The 17,654-nt window shown below is 47.4% G+C and overlaps 1 protein-coding gene across 1 annotated transcript in view; it reads left to right on the plus strand.

Annotated features, from left to right (window-relative positions):
* Ccdc180 (coiled-coil domain containing 180) overlaps positions 1-17,211 on the plus strand; it is a 59,677-nt gene extending 42,466 nt beyond the window's left edge. The window contains 9 exon segments of the mRNA XM_055605228.1: positions 1,394-1,471; positions 7,160-7,226; positions 7,918-8,059; positions 10,955-11,115; positions 11,622-11,759; positions 12,735-12,846; positions 15,053-15,158; positions 15,880-16,015; positions 17,044-17,211. Coding sequence (XP_055461203.1) covers positions 1,394-1,471; positions 7,160-7,226; positions 7,918-8,059; positions 10,955-11,115; positions 11,622-11,759; positions 12,735-12,846; positions 15,053-15,158; positions 15,880-16,015; positions 17,044-17,199 — 1,096 coding nt within the window. The 3' untranslated portion in view covers positions 17,200-17,211.
* Positions 17,212-17,654: the final 443 nt, after the last annotated feature.

A 17,654-nucleotide genomic window follows, 5' to 3' on the forward strand; every position in this document is an offset into this window, starting at 1 on the left:
AGAGGTCAAATGGCTGAGCCTTTGTTGGCTCTTTGTTAAGCCCTGGATAACATGGCTGAATTCCTGGCTGGGAGAAATGAAAGGAGACCCCATCCCATTTTGCTTTAGCCAGTGCAAGGTCTCTTGAACCCTAGATCTGCCATGTGAAGAGAAAGAAAGATCAGTCAAACGAGAAGAGCAAAGGCTGTTGGTTCAGAGCTGTAGGCAGCAGTGAGTGGGCTGCTCTCAAGTGCTTTTGGCAGACTCAAGGGCAGGTAGGGGAGCAGGAAGGCTCTGGAGGAACCCCGGGAAGGCCCCATGTGTGCCAGAGGCAATGACGCCTCAAGCTGGAAGCTGGCCTGTGGAAGCAGGGCATCACGCATGGTTCCAAATTGGAAATGACAACAAAAATGAGGCAAGCTGTCATTCAGTGACCAAGCCTGGTTATTTGGAGGCCATCTTTTCATTCCTGGACCCTCGTGAGACTGCAGCCTGACTGCCTGCAGGTCCAGCCTGCCCCAGGCTGGCTTCAGACTGTCCCAGGCAGGGGGTGGGAACACTGGGCGCTGGACCACAGGTTGCCGAGTTCTGTTTTGTAACAGGTGAGCCAGCCAGCTCCTCTTCCCACATTCGGTCTCTCCGAGGCTCAACTGCAGTCTATGCCACCAGCGCTCTCAGATAAAAGAGGGGAGCCCAGCTCAATCTAATTTCAGGGCCATGCTTAATTCTTTAGTATAACCAAAAAGATATAAGTAAGTCCCAATATTTCCTGGGTAAATATATATATATATTTGTTATATATTTAATATCTATTAGATATAAATATAACTTATATAGATATGAGATACAACTATATATCTATTAGATATAAATATATAAATATATTTACATAAAATATATGTATATAATTTATTATATATAATTTATATATAAATATATTTATATAATATAAATATATAATATAAATAAAGATAGATATATATTCATATACAATAAATATCTAATATAATATATTAGATTAGATATAAATATATCTATTAGATATAAATATAACTTATATAGATATAAACTTACTTGTTGTATATTTAAGTTTACATATAACCAGAACTGTCACATGATTAACTACTGACCTTGATGGCTTCACTTTAGTCTTCAAACAGGAAAAGGAGGTTGCACACTTCTGGACCTGACCAACGTGTCCTCCACCTGTCCTTGGCTGGGACTTAATAATAAACCCAGAGTTAAGGTTGTTCTGAGAGGAGTTGAAGAGTGGGAAAGCATGCTAAAGAGCTGTTCTAAAATCCCTCCATCCTGCCTCCCAGGCAGCTCAGCTTTTCAGGCATCCCAGGCAGAGCCCAATGGGTGCAGAACCCTGGCACAATTAACAAAGCACTGACCCTCTCCTGTCCCACAGCATGACACGATATACCAAGATGATCAAATTCGACAGAAAGTACCAGGTGCTCGGGGAGAAGCCTCCTTCTCAGGCTGAGTAAGTAGTGGCTCATTGTTTCCCCCACTGTGGAATCTTTCCCCTGTGAAACACTTTTCCTCTCTGAGAACCTTTTCCCCCTGTGGAACCCTTTCCCTCTGTGGAACCCTTTCCCTCTGTGGAACCCTTTCCCTCTGTGGAACCCCTTTCCTCTGTGGAACCCTTTTCCTCTGTGGAACCCTTTCCCTCTGTGGAATCCTTTTCTTTCTTTGGAACCCTTTTCCTCTATGGAACCCTTTCCCTCTGTGAGAACCCTTTTCCTCTGTGAGAACCCTTTTCCTCTGTGAAGACAATGGAGAAATAGGAAGGATGAACTTATACATGTAGGTCAGTTTGTCTTAGCTTAATCTATATGTTTGTTAAGAGATCTAGTCACCAAAAAGTTCATTTTGCAAGTTCAGAATTTCATGGTGCCAAGACACTTTTGAGGTTTGAGGACTTTGCTTGCTTATTTTGGTTTATTATTATTATTATTATTATTATTATTATTATTATTATTATTGCTACTACTACTATTGTTTTCTATCCCTTCTGCATTCGTCTTTTCCTTTATCAGCACTGCAGTGATTAAAGCAAAAGCCAGTTTATTTAGTACAACTTCTTTTCAAGCAAATCAGTGGAATCTCAAGTTGAAGGAATCAGAAGCCCTCAGAGAACATCGAGTGGAGCCCCACTCTCTCACTGAGGGACCCCTGAAACAACTTCTCTTCTTTGACCTTTGACCCTAAGAGGGTCTTATCTCTAGAGCTGGGATACTATGTGAGAAAGGATGTCTAACCCACCAGGTGATTCAGGAAAGTTGGCAGCTTGATGTGTACCCATCCTATGCATGTGACATCCTGTGGCATGAAAACCTGACCCTTCTCTCTAGTTCTGTGCCATTTAATTCCAGAAAAAGTTGAACTCCAACCACAGTCAAGATGCAGAACTGTTGTCTCCCCCACAATCATCTTACCATTCCCTTCCTTCAGCACCCCAACACTGAGAAATCTGGAATTTGCGTGACCTTTCCTTGTAATTTTGTCAGTTGGAGAATGTCATACAAATGGACTCCTGGCACTTGGCTTTCTCAGTGACGACATAATGCCCCAAGTCCTGTCTGAATCTCACTGTGCTACTATAACGGAATGTCTAAGACTGCTTGCTGTAAACATCAGAGATTTGTTTCTCACAGTTGTGAAGTTCAGGTAGAACCACCAGGGTTAAGCCAGGCATGCTGGTTCTTGCCTATAATCCTAGAAGCCAGGGGCTAAAGCAGGAGAATTACAAGTTTAGGCCAGGCTAGGCTGCACAGCGAGGCCCTGTCTCTACAAAGGGGAAGGCTTTATTATCCCATTTGGGAATTAGAGGAACAAGTACAGAAGGGCAGAGAAAGAGGGAGAGGGAGGAAGGAAGGGAACAGGTCTCTCCATCAGGACCTCACTCCTGTGATAACTAAGCCCCAGGCCCTGAGGGTGAGGGTAGAGCCTCCATGACCTAAACACCTCTCAAGGGTGTTGCCTTGGTGATGGAGCTTCCAACACACAAACTTTGGTGTGAGTGTGTGTGTGTGTGTGTGTGTGTGTGTGTGTGTTTCCCAGGGTGTATGTCTGTCCTATGTGCATGCAGGTACCTGTCAAGGCCAGAAGAGGGCATTAGATCCTCTGCAACTGGAGTTACAGGTGGTTGTAAGGCCCCACGGTAGTGCTGGGAATTAAACCCAGGTCCTGTGGAAGAGCAAGTGCTCTTCACCACTCAGTCCATCTCCTCTGCCCCAGCCAGCTGCTTCTATTCTATGCCTGACTTAATAGCATGATTTTTTTTCTTCCTCTCTTGGTAGCTACCAGGAATTTCACCTTGCCTGCACTATGTTTTTCTCCTAAACTCCAATAATTGTCCTTGAATTAAGAAAAAAAAAATTAAACCCGAAAGAAGAAGCAGTGTTAGAAATAAACACACACGGGAAATGCTCAGCCTCACTGGGACACCACCAAATGAGCAGGGGTGAACCCTTTCCAAACTCCACATAAGACCTGACCAGCTAACGTGAGACTGTGAGGAAGCAGCTTAGAGAGGGAAAGCAGATGTCTTGCCCTGAGGGTGAGGGTCATCAACAGCCATCCTTGAACAACTCCTTGAACAAAGATATTCCACGCAGCTTAAACTGTGTAGCCAGTTGCTTGGAACTACTCTGTTATGAAGCATGTAGGAGCCCCACAGGAGCTAGAAGCTCACGCTTTTAGCAAGAAAGTGTGGGGGACCATGCCTGAGCACTTTAGAATACCCCACGGGTGTTCTAAGCCGAGGGGAGCCCAGAAGAGAACATATTTGGCCACAAGGAAAAATACCTTTACTGAATTGAGATGAGTCTCCAAGTCCTTATTCAACCAGAGAGGGGATTCACATCCTCAAGCCACGTTCAGCCACTGTGGTGGGAGCACTTAGAACAAAGCAGCAGTGGATAGACATGATCCAGAAAGTGAGGAGTTAGAACGCATACCATTGGGTTCAAGGTCATGCGATGACACAGGGGATCCAGAGCCAGCTCCTGACGGAGTGTGACCTAGAGGCTACTATTTTTAGGATTCATCCAGAAACCTGGGACCAGTCTCTGGTGACCAGAATGAGTGGGATCATCTCCCTGGAAGTTCCTCAAGGTTACCCTTGCCAATTGTTTGGTAGTTTGGGGTTCTGTCAGAGTTCTCTTTGACAGATTTCCCATGAGAATTCCCCTGGGAAACTAGAATGTTGGGGTCCTTCATCAGCCTTTGAGAAATATGTGGAAGTTACTGAAGGAAGTTGATTGGTCCTGTTGCTCTCAAGCAGGGAAGTCTCCTGAGGCCAAGAGTCTGCCAAATTAGTGAAATGAATTGCCTAACATGAGAAAAAGAAAAAAAATAAATCCCATGCAATAACTTATTACTGATTTTCTAGAAATTTGATAACCCTAGGGTCTCATGTGTGCTAAGCAAGCATTCTGCCACTCAGCTGGAATAATTTTCATGCCAATTAAAAATGGAGAAAAACCCCTCCAAAATTCCCAAAATCAAAGGATTGTAAACTGTGGTCCGTTTATATTTAACGATGTTTCATAGCCATTTAAGACCATATCCCCAATACAAGGGGCACTAGGAATTTGACAAATGAGCAGAGACTGTGTGAAATCCTCGTGAAGCTAATTATGTTTGGTTTTCAGTAAAATTAACCAGAGGGAATGCACTAAAGTGCAGGTGTTAATTTCCCCCTCATCTCAATATATTTGCATATTTAAAAAGTGTAGCACATAAGTTTTGCAGTGAAAGACCACTGACCTACATACCTAGTTTTAGGATCTGGCGGTCGGAGCTGCCTCTGGACAGCAGTCTCTGTGACAATTCCGAGTCATTGTGAAATGCAAGTGTCCGTGACTCCATGCAATCTGAAGGTGCCATCCCTTCCTCTCACTTTTGCTTTTAAAACAGCTGAGCTCATGGAGTGGGGACATCCCCCCCCCCCCCCCCCCGTCGGTAAAAACTTGCTTTTAAGTACCGGTGTTCGAGCCATGGGCCTAATAGCTACTTAGAGTGAGCAGGGGAGGTGCCTGTCTTAGTCAATGTTGCTCTTGCTGTGACCAAATCAGCTTGGGGAGGAAAGGGTTTATTTCACTCACATTCATATAACAGCTCATTGCCAAAAGCAGTGAGGGCAGGGACTCAGACAGGAGCTGATGCTGAGGCCATGGAGGGGTGCTGCTTACTGGCTTGCTCCCCATGGCTTGTTCAGTCTGCTTTCTTCTAGAACCCAGGACCACATACCCTAGGATGGCCCCACCCACAAAGGGCTAGGCCCTCCCCCATCTGTCACTAATTAAGAAAATTCCCTACCAACTCACCACTGCCTGAAACTCCAGCCTCAGGAGACGTGACACCTTTTTCTGGCCTCCACAAGCACTGTGCTCCATTGCACAAACCCATGCACAGACCCACCTATAAACACATTTTAAATTTTAAAACTTTGAATAGGTAAAAATAAGTCTTAAAAATGTAATTAAGTGTGGAAGGGAAAAATACTTTCCAAACATCATCTCTGGAAAATTTTAGCTCTATTGTCTTTCCACCCACTGTTTTCTGACAATGAGGGGAGCGCTAAGTCTGTGGCAAGAGCCCACAAGGTCTAGCATACTGAATGGATGAAAGGTGAGTGGACTAACATATCTGAGAAGCTGGGGGAGATGGAAGAAAACCCCACACGCATGCCTGCAGCTAGATCATAGGGAGGCCTTGTCTTACTGGAGGCTCTTTCCTCTCAGATGATTTAGCTTGAGTCAAATTAACATAAAACTTACCAGTAGAGTGTCCCTGGGAGCCAAGGAAGGTCTTACTCATTGGATTACTATTTTAAACTTTCAATTTAATATATTATTATTATTATTATTATTATAATAGAAAGATGTAATGTGAACATGGATATGTGTGCCACTGTGGTGTGTGTGTGTGTGTGTGTGTGTGTGTGTGTGTGTGTGTGTGTGTGTGTGTAAGTCAGAGAATGGCATTTAGGAGTTAGTTCTTTTAGGCAGGGTCTGTCTTCTTGTTTCTGCTGTGCTGCATACTAACTTCGGGGTGCTTCTCCAGCCTCTGCCTCCAGTGCCATCATAGGAGTGCTGAGATTATAGCCTGCCACTTCATCTGTCACCTTTACATGGGATCATGGGATCAAATTCAGGCCTCAGGCTTGCTTGACAAGCGCTTTTAGCCCAGAGCCATCTCTCTAGTTCCGGCTTACTACTGATAACCAATCTTTTTTTGTTTTTGTTTTTAATTGTTGTAGTTTTTAGACAAGATTTCAGTAGTTCAGGCAGACCTGTAGCCCAAAGGTAGCCAAGGTTGACCTTGTCATACTCCTGCCTTAACCTTCTGCTGGAATTATAGGTGTGGTCTATCATGGCCAGCTCATTCTTTGTTCAAAAAGTGCAGAGGACCAACCAGAGCAGGGGCCGCCAGGTTATCTGATGAATACCGTTGTGCAGTCTACACACAGGCATGCCTTAGAACTCAGGCATGCTAAACTCAGCCACTAAGTTGATTTATGCAGATAGGCATTCCCAGTGGGGACTGTGTGTGGTCGAGAGCTCCGTGGAGGAGGCACAGAGGGGAAAGCACGTTCCTGTTCTCAGCATCAAGAAGAAGATCTTTGATTAGCTACTGTGCAAAGTCCCTCGTTAGAAGTCCATTATCTGTTTCTGATTGGTTAAGTTTCATTTTTGTGAAATACGGCCATCCACTCACTCATGCAGGAAACCCAAGCTCATGCAGGAAATTCAGACATATGTCCGTCTAATAATCTCCCAATAGGTGTCTTAAGTACTTGGTAGAGTTTACTGTCTGCTGAGAGGGGAAGAGATTAATTAGCCAGCCAAGCCAATCAATCCCCAACCCTCCAAACGGGGTGCTTCAGAGGAGCAGAGAGTATCAGAATCAGGCAACGGAGAAACAGCACGGAGCTAGGATCTGAGGAAGAAAAGGAACAAATGACAAATATGACCAACAAGCTTTACAGGTTTTTTTTTCCCCCCAGATTGGGATGTTTAAAGGGCAAGGTCCCGGGCAGCACTGAGTGATTCCTAGGAGGGACAGGGCTAGAGCAGAACACTCACGGCACTCTGTCGCTTGGTTCTGTCTGTCGGTGCGTCCGGAAGAGGTGACCCACCCATCTGCTTTGTTGGTGTTGCAGGGACTTTAAAGGCATCATCCTGACCCTCCTCTGGGAGAGCAATGAACACATGCTGTTTGTCGTGGAGGTGAGAGCCACTGCCTGAAGGCCCTTGCCCACTCTGGAAGCTCCCTCCGGCCCCCTCATTCCCCCCTCAGCCTCTTTCGGTCTGTTGTGCAGGCCGCTCTAGGATCCCACCACCCCAGTAGCTTGAATCTGTTGTCCTGTTTGTCTATTTTTGTTTTGTTTCCCTTCTAGACAGCAAACCTCATTCATCCAGCATGTATTTGTTCATTTATTTAAGCAGTTAGCAAACATTTCTCAGACACAGTTTGTGGGTCAGTTGATGAGTGCACTGAGAGGAACAAATCCAATTTCTGTCCCCAAGGGCCGCAGCAACCCAGACACAGCAGGACATGGGGAGCCAGGTGGGCATTGGAAGCGTTGTGTGTGCTGTCCTGCTCTGGCCTCCTGCCTGCCTTCCACAGGCTGGGTTCTGTGAGGCAGGGCTGTAGCTTATCCATCTTTGTGGTCAACATCCCGTTGCTTTCTGGTAAACATGCATCCTTGTTCCTGTTTGAGATGCTACGGACTTGGGTCTCTTGAGCTAAATAGGGGTTTTCCGCTCACTCATTCAAGAATTCAAAATGGTCTTTTGTAGCCACACTCGGTGGGCCTGGGATGCAGAGAAGGTCTCAAGGGCAGAGGGGGGAGAACACGTGAAGGCTCAGAGGTGTGGAGGTCAGTTTGGGACCATCGTGGTCACCTCCCTTCGGCAGGATTTTTACCGCAAGGAGAAACGCGCAGTCTCCAGGCCTGAGTGCATGTACGAGAGCTTTGACCACTGCGCTGATCACATTGGCAAGAGGATCTTGGATTATCAGAAAAAGGCAGAGGAGTACCACAAGTCCTGCGTCCTAGGTAAGTGCCATTCAGCTGGGGACCACCAGAGGGAGCACTGGAGCAGGGCTGGCAGGAAATCAGAGTGATCCTCAGCCCACCTTACAACCTCTTGGAGTTAAGAGAAAGCAACTGTTGAATTGAATTAGGTTTAAAAAAATGTAAAGGTTCGTTGTTTGTTCAGAAACGTAGCTGGTTTTCCGCTTTGATTCTCAGCGCTTGTCATTCTACTTACCCATGAAGTTGTACATTCAATGGTTTTTAGTTCATTTCCAGAGTTGCATAACTGTCACTGCTGTCGGTGTTAGCCCTCATCAACCTATCCCTGCCCAGACCCAAGCAGCCAACACCCACTGTCTGTCTTTAATTTCCCCCTCTGTCCTTTCATGGGAGTGGATTCACATGGCGATTTATGACTGTTTTGGTTTTGTTTTTTCATTTTATGGAATGTTTTGGGAGTTATGCATGTGGTGGATTATATGATACTTAAAAAAAAACAACAACAACAGAATAATATTCCTCTGGGCAAATCTATCTCACTTTATTGATCTCTGCTGTGTGACTTCAGAGGTAGCAGGGAGCTCTGTGTGTGTGGGGGGGGGGGGGGGTGTAGGAGGTAGCCAGACCTGGGGTCAAAAGCAGCCCTGTCATCTCCCAGCTGTATGACTTTGGCAAGGTGATTCTACCTCTCTGAGTCTCCATTTTCTTATCTGGGAGCTGAAAGTAACAGTTGCTTCTTTGAGGATTAACCCCTCAGGAATGACTGGCCATAGCCCACAACTGTGGAATGGGCGGAATCCAAGCTGTAGACAGCATTTCTCATGTTGCTCAGAGGGATCCCATTCTCTATGGTTGTCCTCAAAGCAAAGGCCCTGTGGTCAGCTGGGCTTGGGAAGCTCTGTAGATGGAGTTCCCTCTTGTAGCTGCCTAATATTCCGGTGGAGATGTCTACTCCTTTCGTCGTAGCAGCCCAGCGCCCTCCCTATATCCTATTGAGGATATATAATGTCACAGAGGCAGTATTTGGGGCAGAAAATCTTTTAAAGTGATTGTAAAGTATGAGACACAAAAACCAAAAAATTAAGTGAGAGTGGGAGCTATGATAAATGGAGCAGAGAACCTGGCTGCTGCCCTAAATCCGTGGGACCTGGAGCCTCCTCTCTTATAGTTAGGGCACTGAGAAGAAAGAGGAGACATACACCAAGACCACCCAAGGTGGTATGTTTCCTGTGACGCTGAAACCACATAGGGCTTTGCCTGAGCGAGCAGGGTTATTGAAACTCAAAGCCCCTCACTCAGACCAGTGCAGCGCAGCCCCTCCCCCGCAACTAGAAGCAAACAATGCAGTAGAAACCTTGGTAATGGATTATGAAAACAAAATATACAAAGCACCGCTGGAGATCCAGAGCAGAAGTTTAGCCCTGATGTGGTTTCTAAACCCAATTCAGTACCCAACAGAAACACAAATTCTGTTCTATGTGAGTCATCCAAAAAAGATCTGAAATGGATGCTCTGGCTCCAAGCTACCATTCTCTGACAGTGTGCATGATTTGCTTAATACTGAGACTTCCTCTCTAGAAAATCTGCTTTGGCCTCAGCCCTCCAGCTCCCCCAGATAAAGTTCCAAAGTATTCACTGTGATTACAAAGCTCTTGGAGTCAGAGGCACAGAATGAGAACTGTAGTGAGAATTCTGGTGTTTTGGTTTCTTTTAAACACATGAATGTTATAAGAATATGTTTTAGTTTTAATCTCAGGTAGGGATATGGGACTTCTTTACTGCAGTTGACTATGGTTTGCCTCATGCTCTAGCAGAGGCATGGTTTCGCCAGCTACAGATAGTGTGTGAGAACTTTTCAGAGTCTATGTAAATGCTAGGGTCCCAAGAGGTATGGTCAATGTCTGTTGGTCGGTCAGGGGAGTTGGCTGTGGTTTGTTGGTAGTCATGCTCAAAGAAGACACAAGAAGAAAAAACAGATTCACAGATCTCTCTCTCCCTCTATCCTTTTTTCTCTTTTCTCTAGTGATAGGGGGATGAAATGGTGGGGGGGGGGATAAAGGGTAAGAAAAAAAGAATCCACAAAGTAGCAAACACCAGCTACAGAGAACAGCAGAAAGTCCGAACACTGAAGGAATACCAGACACAGCTAGCTGTGAGTGGTGGCACATGCCTTCAATTCCAGCACTGAGGAGGCAGGGTTTCAAAGTTAAGGTTAGCCTGGGCTACATGGCAAGACTGGTGGCGAGAATGGAGGGAGAATAAAAAAGAGGTGAAAGGGAACAAAAGGGAAGAGGAGGAGAAAGGAAGTAGGGGAGGGAGGGAAAGAGAAATAATAGGCACAAAACATACGATGATGTGCTTATAACTAAATGAGATGAAACTGGAAACACGAGGTGTAAGATACTACAAAAAAATGACCAATTAGATTCCAAAGAGAATGAAATAGACTTCTAAAAATAAAACATCAAGGGTTGACAATTTAGAATGATGAATGGGTGTTCAGCCAGGTTATACGTAGTTGAATGTGGAGTCGGTGAACTGGAAGGCAGACACAGAGGAAGTACCCGGCAAGACAAGGTGACGAAAACATGAGCAGTAAAGAGATAGAAATGGAGGAGTAGGTCTTAGAACATGACTGTGTGGGGGTTCAGGAGAGGCAGACAAAATTGAGGCGATACCTGCAGAGATCACAGGTGGGAACCTGCCCAAGCTGATGCATACGCTTTTTAGGGACCAAGGAGGGTCCCTCTGAATTCGCTTAACCATCATTTCCCATCTCCGTCTGGCCGCAGACCTCCTTTTGATGAGTAGGTCTTACACATTGGAGGCCAATGTTCTTCCTCTGCTGGAGGCACGGCCTCAGCACCTGCCATCTCCTCTGTCCACTCCCTGATGTCCTATCCTCGATTCCTGCAGAATTACGTGCCCAGGTGAGGAGGTTTGAGGAGCTGCTGCCCCAGGTGTGTTGGCTGGTGATGGAGAACTACAAGGAACAGCACTGGAACAAGTTTTGCTCATCCATGAAGGAGATCCAGGAGCAGTTTGAGGAAAAGAAGAAGAATCTGGAGAAGAGGAAGGTGAAGGTCGCAGGGCCAGGGATTCAGGAAGTCGAGAATGGAGCCAGGTCACAAGCAAGCCTGAGTCTGAGGAAAGGAGAGATGCTAAATGTGGGGATTTCTGGGTACAGGGGATACTGGGGAATTAGCAGTTGAGCCAACACTTATCAGCAGAAGGCAATCACCAAACTCTAGTCTGTATTTGAAATCTTTGGCAGGGCCTTGGTCGTTGAGATTGACCACGCTTCCACAGTGTTTTCTGGTGCTGTGGGATATGACTGGTGCTGACTTTATTAGACTAAAGGCCCCGATTGTGTTGGAGCAGGTGCCCAGCTCACCTTCTTTCCAACCCCCAGAGTTGCCATTAGCCACACTCCTCCCTCATCCTCACTGCCACTCAGGCCTCTTCCTACACTCAGATCACAGCATATATCTGTCTGCACTTGGCCTTAGTTGACAGTAGACATTGGTCCTGATTTCAAGTCTGGGTTGAAATCTCTGCTCATTTCTGACTTGCCCGATTGAAGGATGAAAACTCCCAGAAGCTCCATCCACAACTTGGCCACCCCTCATATGCCCATGAAATGGAGTCGCTATCCACCATGGAGGAGCTAAGACAGGAAGAGCTGGACCAGGTGATCCAGGAGAACCAGGAGAAGATGGAGGTGAGTGCTGCCGTTCAGTCTCCAGCCAAGGAGCCAAGAGCCATACTGCCCTTTAGAAAGTTGGCCCTGATGGTTGGTACCTGAGCCAGAGAACACACAAAAGTGGTAGGTTTTTATGGTATGTGAATTGGTCATTGTAGGATGCTTACATTACTTTGTTTGTTTCATTGAGACAGGGTCTCTCTCTCTCTCTCTCTCTCTCTCTCTCTCTCTCGTCCTGGCTGTCCTAGAACTTGCCATGTAGACCAGGCTGGCCTTGAACTCAGAGTGTCTCCCGAGTGCTGGGGTTAAAAGCAAAGGCCACCACACCTGGCCATACTTTGATTCTTAAATTATTTACAAAACCTAGTAATGACCGTTTTCTTCACGATCCATACCTTTTGATTTCTGTTTGGTGAATTGTCTTTGTATGTGCTTTGGCCATTACTGAATTGAGTGTGTGTGTGTGTGCGTGTGTGTGTGTGTGTGTGTGTGTGTGTGTGTGTATTGGGAGGAGGCACGTGTGAACGAACACCTGTGCATGTGCAGGTAGAAGCAGAGGTAAGTGTAGGGTGTTGCTCCTCAGGAACAGTCACCCCGTTTTAGTAGACAAGGTTTCTCACTGACCAGGAACTCACCAAGTAGGCTAGGCCAGTTGGCCCAGAGAACCTCAGGAATCCCCGTCCGTTTCTCCAGAGCTACGATCACAGCACACACCACCATACCCAGCATTTTTGTGAGTATGGGAATTGAACTCAGATCCTCATACCTTACCCACTGAGCTACTCCTCCAACTCTCCCAACTCCTTCCTTAGTTTCAAACCAAACCAGCTGTGAGGAGAAGTCTCCGGACCCTGAGGCCCAGGTGCAGCTGTTAACATGGCTCTGGGGCACCCTTACTAGGAAGCTCTCTGTGGAGCCAGCTCCACCCTCCCTCTGGCAGCCTGGCAGTGGAGACCTTGTTTATGAAGTCCATTTTCACTCTGTTCACTCCAGGAATTTGCCAAGAAGTACAGCAACTTCTTCATAATGAGCTTGGCCTCCTTCACAGAGAAGTTCTTGATGCAGCTGGATGACGTGGTTACCGTTGATGACATCCTAGCTCCACGTAAGCAGCAGGCCAGCTCCGTGCTTCGGCCCTCGGGGATCACGAGGTGTATGGTGGGTGGAGCTGGGGATACCTGCTGTCCCTCAGGCAGGGCAAAGACATTTTCTTCATCTAGTGGTGTTCCGGCCCCAGAATGATCTGCAATAGCCAATAGCCACGCTTGAGGCTTTGACTGTACAGCAGGCCAAAGTGACAAAGTTAATAGTAAGTTTCACAGAGATCAAAAAATAGTAAGTTTCACAGACAGCAAAACATCGCATCTCAGTGCTCCAAACTTCCGGTTGGGAAAGTCCAACAGAGGCACCCACCTGGAGCTACTGATGGGTAATCCTAGACAGAGCAGGGTGTCCCCTCATCTGAGGCTTCTGTTATCAAATTTGGGGGTTCACACTCTCTTCCCCAAGTCAGATTTGGCCTCCTGTCCTCAATAAGCCTGTTAAGTGTGCCTAACTAAATGGAAAGCTGAAAAAAGATATTTATTAAGTATAGTCAAATTTCAGAAAGGGAACAAAGAGATCCAACGAACCCCCAAGTCTGTCTTCTGGGTTCTGAAATGACGTCGAAGTTGAAATGAAAGGCCAAGTATATGCACCTTTGTGTAATCCAGCTGATAAAGTGTGTTCCCACCCACCACTGACATCACTGTCCTCTCCAGTCTTGTCCTGAGAGGTGGCCTAACTTCTCACGACTGTGCCAAATCTCTTTCTAGGGGTCAAGTCCCCTCTGGCAGAGGCCTTTTCCTTCTCCAGCATGAGATTCCTGGGAAACCCCCATTTCTCGGGGACCATTGTTTGGACAGGCTTATAGGCAGGTTGAGAAGCACAGGGTCTGTCTAGAATGTCTCTACTTTTACCAGGCCAGTTACAGCACCAGCCACAAACACAGAGCAACACATCGAGATCAATCAGCCAATCAGACGCCCACAGCATTCATTACGCCAACCGGGGAATACGAGGCTGAGGTCCCGAGTTCCCCACTGTCGCTTTCCCCCAGGGATGGGATTCCCTCTGGCTTCTCTTTCTCACAACAGATGCTTTTATGCATTTGGGAAAACCATGCTCACCTCTGTTGGGAGAAGTAGGTATTCTAGCTGGTCTTGAGGACATCATTCTGGGACTATTTTGCTGTTTTCTTCTCTCTATGTCACAGAGTTTTGGGTGGAGAGCAGCCTATCCCCAGACAAGTGGCCTTGGAAGACACTTTGAGACAAACATGCTTGGGTCTGAAACAGGGGGTGAGTGGCCTACTTCTAGGGCCAGCTTCTTAGTGAAATCAAAAAGCGCATGATAATTTACTAATTTAATGTATACCACGAGTGGACTGGCTGATTTTTACTTATTTTCATCAACAAACAATGTTTTGACTGAAAAAAGTAAATGCCAGCTGAATCAAAGAGTAAGTATAAAAAGAGTCCCAGCAGGGAATATATTCATACTGTTGAGGTTAGGCACATTTTCTAAATATAGAAGAAGAATTAAAGGGCACAAAGGAAACGGTGGCACTTCTCTGGGCCAAATGTAAAATGGGAGGAAAGTTCAATAAGGAAGGAAACAAAAAATCCAAACTGTGTCCTCCTCTCTGCCCGTGGGTCAGAAAAAGGCCAGCTAACACTGGGGTGAGCAGGACTCTCAGATCAGCCTTAAAAGCAGACAAAACCACACATATGCGTTTCCCAAGAGAAGCGGTTCCTGTGGCAAGGGCAGCAAAAGGCACTCGGGTCTCACCTGCAAGGAAGAATGTGGACAAAAGCTTGGCTGAGCCAGAGCTGCACATTAGGAGCTCACCCAAAGCGTTCTGTGGTTCAAGACACTGCTGAAGTGTGCATTAGGACAGGAGGGAGGTCCTCCTGCCTCCACCTCCTGAAGCTGCGATCATAGGCACGTATCCAGCTCACTTCTCCGTTTCAGTTTGATGACTATCAGGCCTGATGAAGATGGCAGAGAGCAAAGGCCCCACACAGACTGTGGGAGGTGTATCCGTTGCTTAGAGCTCTCTTGAAGAGCACTACACTCTGTACTCAGAGCCCTGCTCTCATCACCAGGAAAGCATGTCAAAGTTGGATCCCCAGGCTAGACATCTGGTGAGCAGCCTTGACTGTTCTTTCCACAGTGAGGCCTCTCCTCTCTAAATATGACCACGGTGTCACGTCTCCACTTCTCAAGCTGTCCGTGAGGTCACAATCAATAACAAACCTCTTTCCTGTCAGGGATGGAGCCCCAAAAGCAGAAAATATCAATCCTTATACGAAAGAAGCTGGCCAGGTTCTCTCTGGAGGAAGAGAGTGAGAAGCCCCTGGTTGAACGAGGGAGCAGGTGAGAGAGAGCCTAGGGCAGCTAGGGGCAGTGTGAAGGGTTGTGTCCACTGGGGTGGGGCAGGGGCGTGGAGAAGGACTCAGACTCTGAAAGTCACTGATTTCCAGCCTTCACTTTCCTTCTCTGAAATGAGCAAGGGCTGTTTGAAGAGAGTTAGGTGAGGTCACACAGCACATGCTGAGAACTCCACGGCCACAGGCTCACAGGAGAACCACCACAGAGGCCTGCAGAGAGGAGGAGGTCTGTCCCCAGGCAGCTGCATGCTCAAGCTGCCGCTGACATGGAGAACCACTCCAGCTGTCTATCCTGGGCAATGACAGTTGCCACAGTGCCCATCCCTTGGGTCTGTGGGCAGTGATTCTCCTAACCATATTCCCCACAGAGGTTTCTACAGCCTAATAGGAAACGTGGGCCAGGAGCTCATGGCTACTGCCTGGATGGCAGCCTGATGAGGAAACTACGGCCCAGAAAAGGGAAGAAACTTAGGTGTGGCATTTCCCTGTCTCATCCAGCAGGACCCTGACTGTACATGCTGTTAGGTCATCACGGAAATAGGAAACAGAACATAAAAAAGCAAACAGGAAAAGCTGGGGGGGGGGTAGGGGGCTTTTAACAACACCATCTAAAACGCCATCTAAATCCACGCTAATAGCTGAGTTTTCAGTCTGTGCACTGGGCAGCTGATCAACGATGAAGCTGAGCATTCATTGTTTGTCTGTAGGAAGTGGCTAGGAATCAAGCCCAATGAAATCACCATTCAAAACAAGATACTGACTCGGAAGACACCGACGATAACCACCTATAAGACCACCCTGGGCCACTTGGCCACCATAGAAGCCCGAGATGCCGTTTACCTGGTGAGTCAGGGTCAGGTGGTGTATTCCAGGGGGAATGAAGCAACTCAGATTGGCTGCCTAACAGCAGGGAGCTGCACTCCACTGGGTACCTCAACACCTGGCCGGCGGAGAGAACAGCATACAGCTGTGTGCCCCAGACCTGCAGGTCTCAACTCTCTATAGGTGCGAGGGTCTGTGCCAAGGGCCACGTCCATTCCCAGGACCAGCATGGTGACTGAGGTGTAAACCCTGTGCTGTACCCAGCTGAGAGATAACTCCACCCAGGGGTCATGGAGAAAGGCTTTTGCAGAAGAACAGTAGAGCCAGGCACAAGGCAGACAGATGCATCAAGGCCCGTGGCTGCAGGGGTGCACTGGGGTGCAATGGCAGGAACCTTTACAGCCTCAGGTGTGGGCCTCTTGTTCTTCACGTGAGGCATCTTGCTGCACCCTCTCTGCAGCTGCTGAGGGGTGTAGACTCTTTTGCACTTCCCCAACCATGGCAATAATACCCAAAGACACTTGCCTTTCAACACCACTCCCAAACAGCAGGGAGCCAGGATTCAGTCCCCACTGGTAGACTGTGGGACTGGCCTGATGAGGCTCCACCCACATGCCACCTGAAGAGTTCTTTGTCCTGGTGCCACAGAGAAAACTAGTCTTATCCACATATCCACTGGTCCTGGGGAATGCCCAAAGTGCCCGGTGCTGCTACTCTAGGTCCCAGGCAGAGGACATGACTGCCTGCTGGGCTCAGTGAGGGGTGGAGACCCAGGGCTCAGCCTTCTGAAGGAGTAAGGACCCTCCGTGGAAGCTCTACTCCTGCAGCACAGTGGTCAGGAATGCTCAGGGCCCAGAACCAGAGTCACATGTGTCTCTGTCCCTGCTCAGCTTCCCTGGAGCTGGGTGACTGCAAGACTCAGCCTTCCAACCTGGAGGATGAGTGCTGGTTCCTGAGGGCCAGGGACTGCTTGCTGTGGGCTGCAGAGCTCAGAGCTTCCAAGCCTGTGAGCACGAATGCCTATGGGCCTTCTTCTTCCTCCCCTTCAGAAATACTTGGGCCTGTTTGAGAAAGAACTAAAGAAAATCAAGGATCACACCACGACCCTGGAGTTGGAGGCTCAGCACTGGAAGGAAAGCTGGAGGCTCTCCCTGGACACCATCCAGTCCCTGTACTTGACCACTTCTTTTCTACACCTGAAATAAAGCCTTTGTTTCTCTCCCCTGCCTGCCTTTCCATCCCAAACACTGTAGTTTCGTCAAAGATGAGAACACTTTCAGTAAAGAAGACAGACATGGAAGGGATTCACATAGTTAGCAGGGTTGCTAGGTGGGTACCAGGACACAATCACTTAAAATAGATGCCAAGACTTCAAGCATGCTTGGTGCCTCTTTTCACTTTCTGGATGATTGGCTAAGAGTGTCTGGTGGCCAGGCCAGGAGGTATCAGGGCCAGCTTGTAGGAGAACATCACCATTAGAAAGCCACCTGGAGATATGGCTCAGTGGTTATGAGCAGCTGCTGTTCTTCCGGCAGCTTACAACCACCTGTAACTCCAGCTTCAGAGGTTCCAGTGGCCCCTTCTGGCCTTTGTGGGTACCTATATACAACACACACACACACACACACACACACACACACACACACGGGGCTGGGGAGGA

Source organism: Psammomys obesus, unplaced genomic scaffold, assembly GCF_907164565.1.
Source record: "Psammomys obesus unplaced genomic scaffold, mPsaObe1.curated_primary_1811, whole genome shotgun sequence".
In the NCBI taxonomy this organism is placed as follows: Eukaryota; Metazoa; Chordata; class Mammalia; order Rodentia; family Muridae; genus Psammomys; species Psammomys obesus.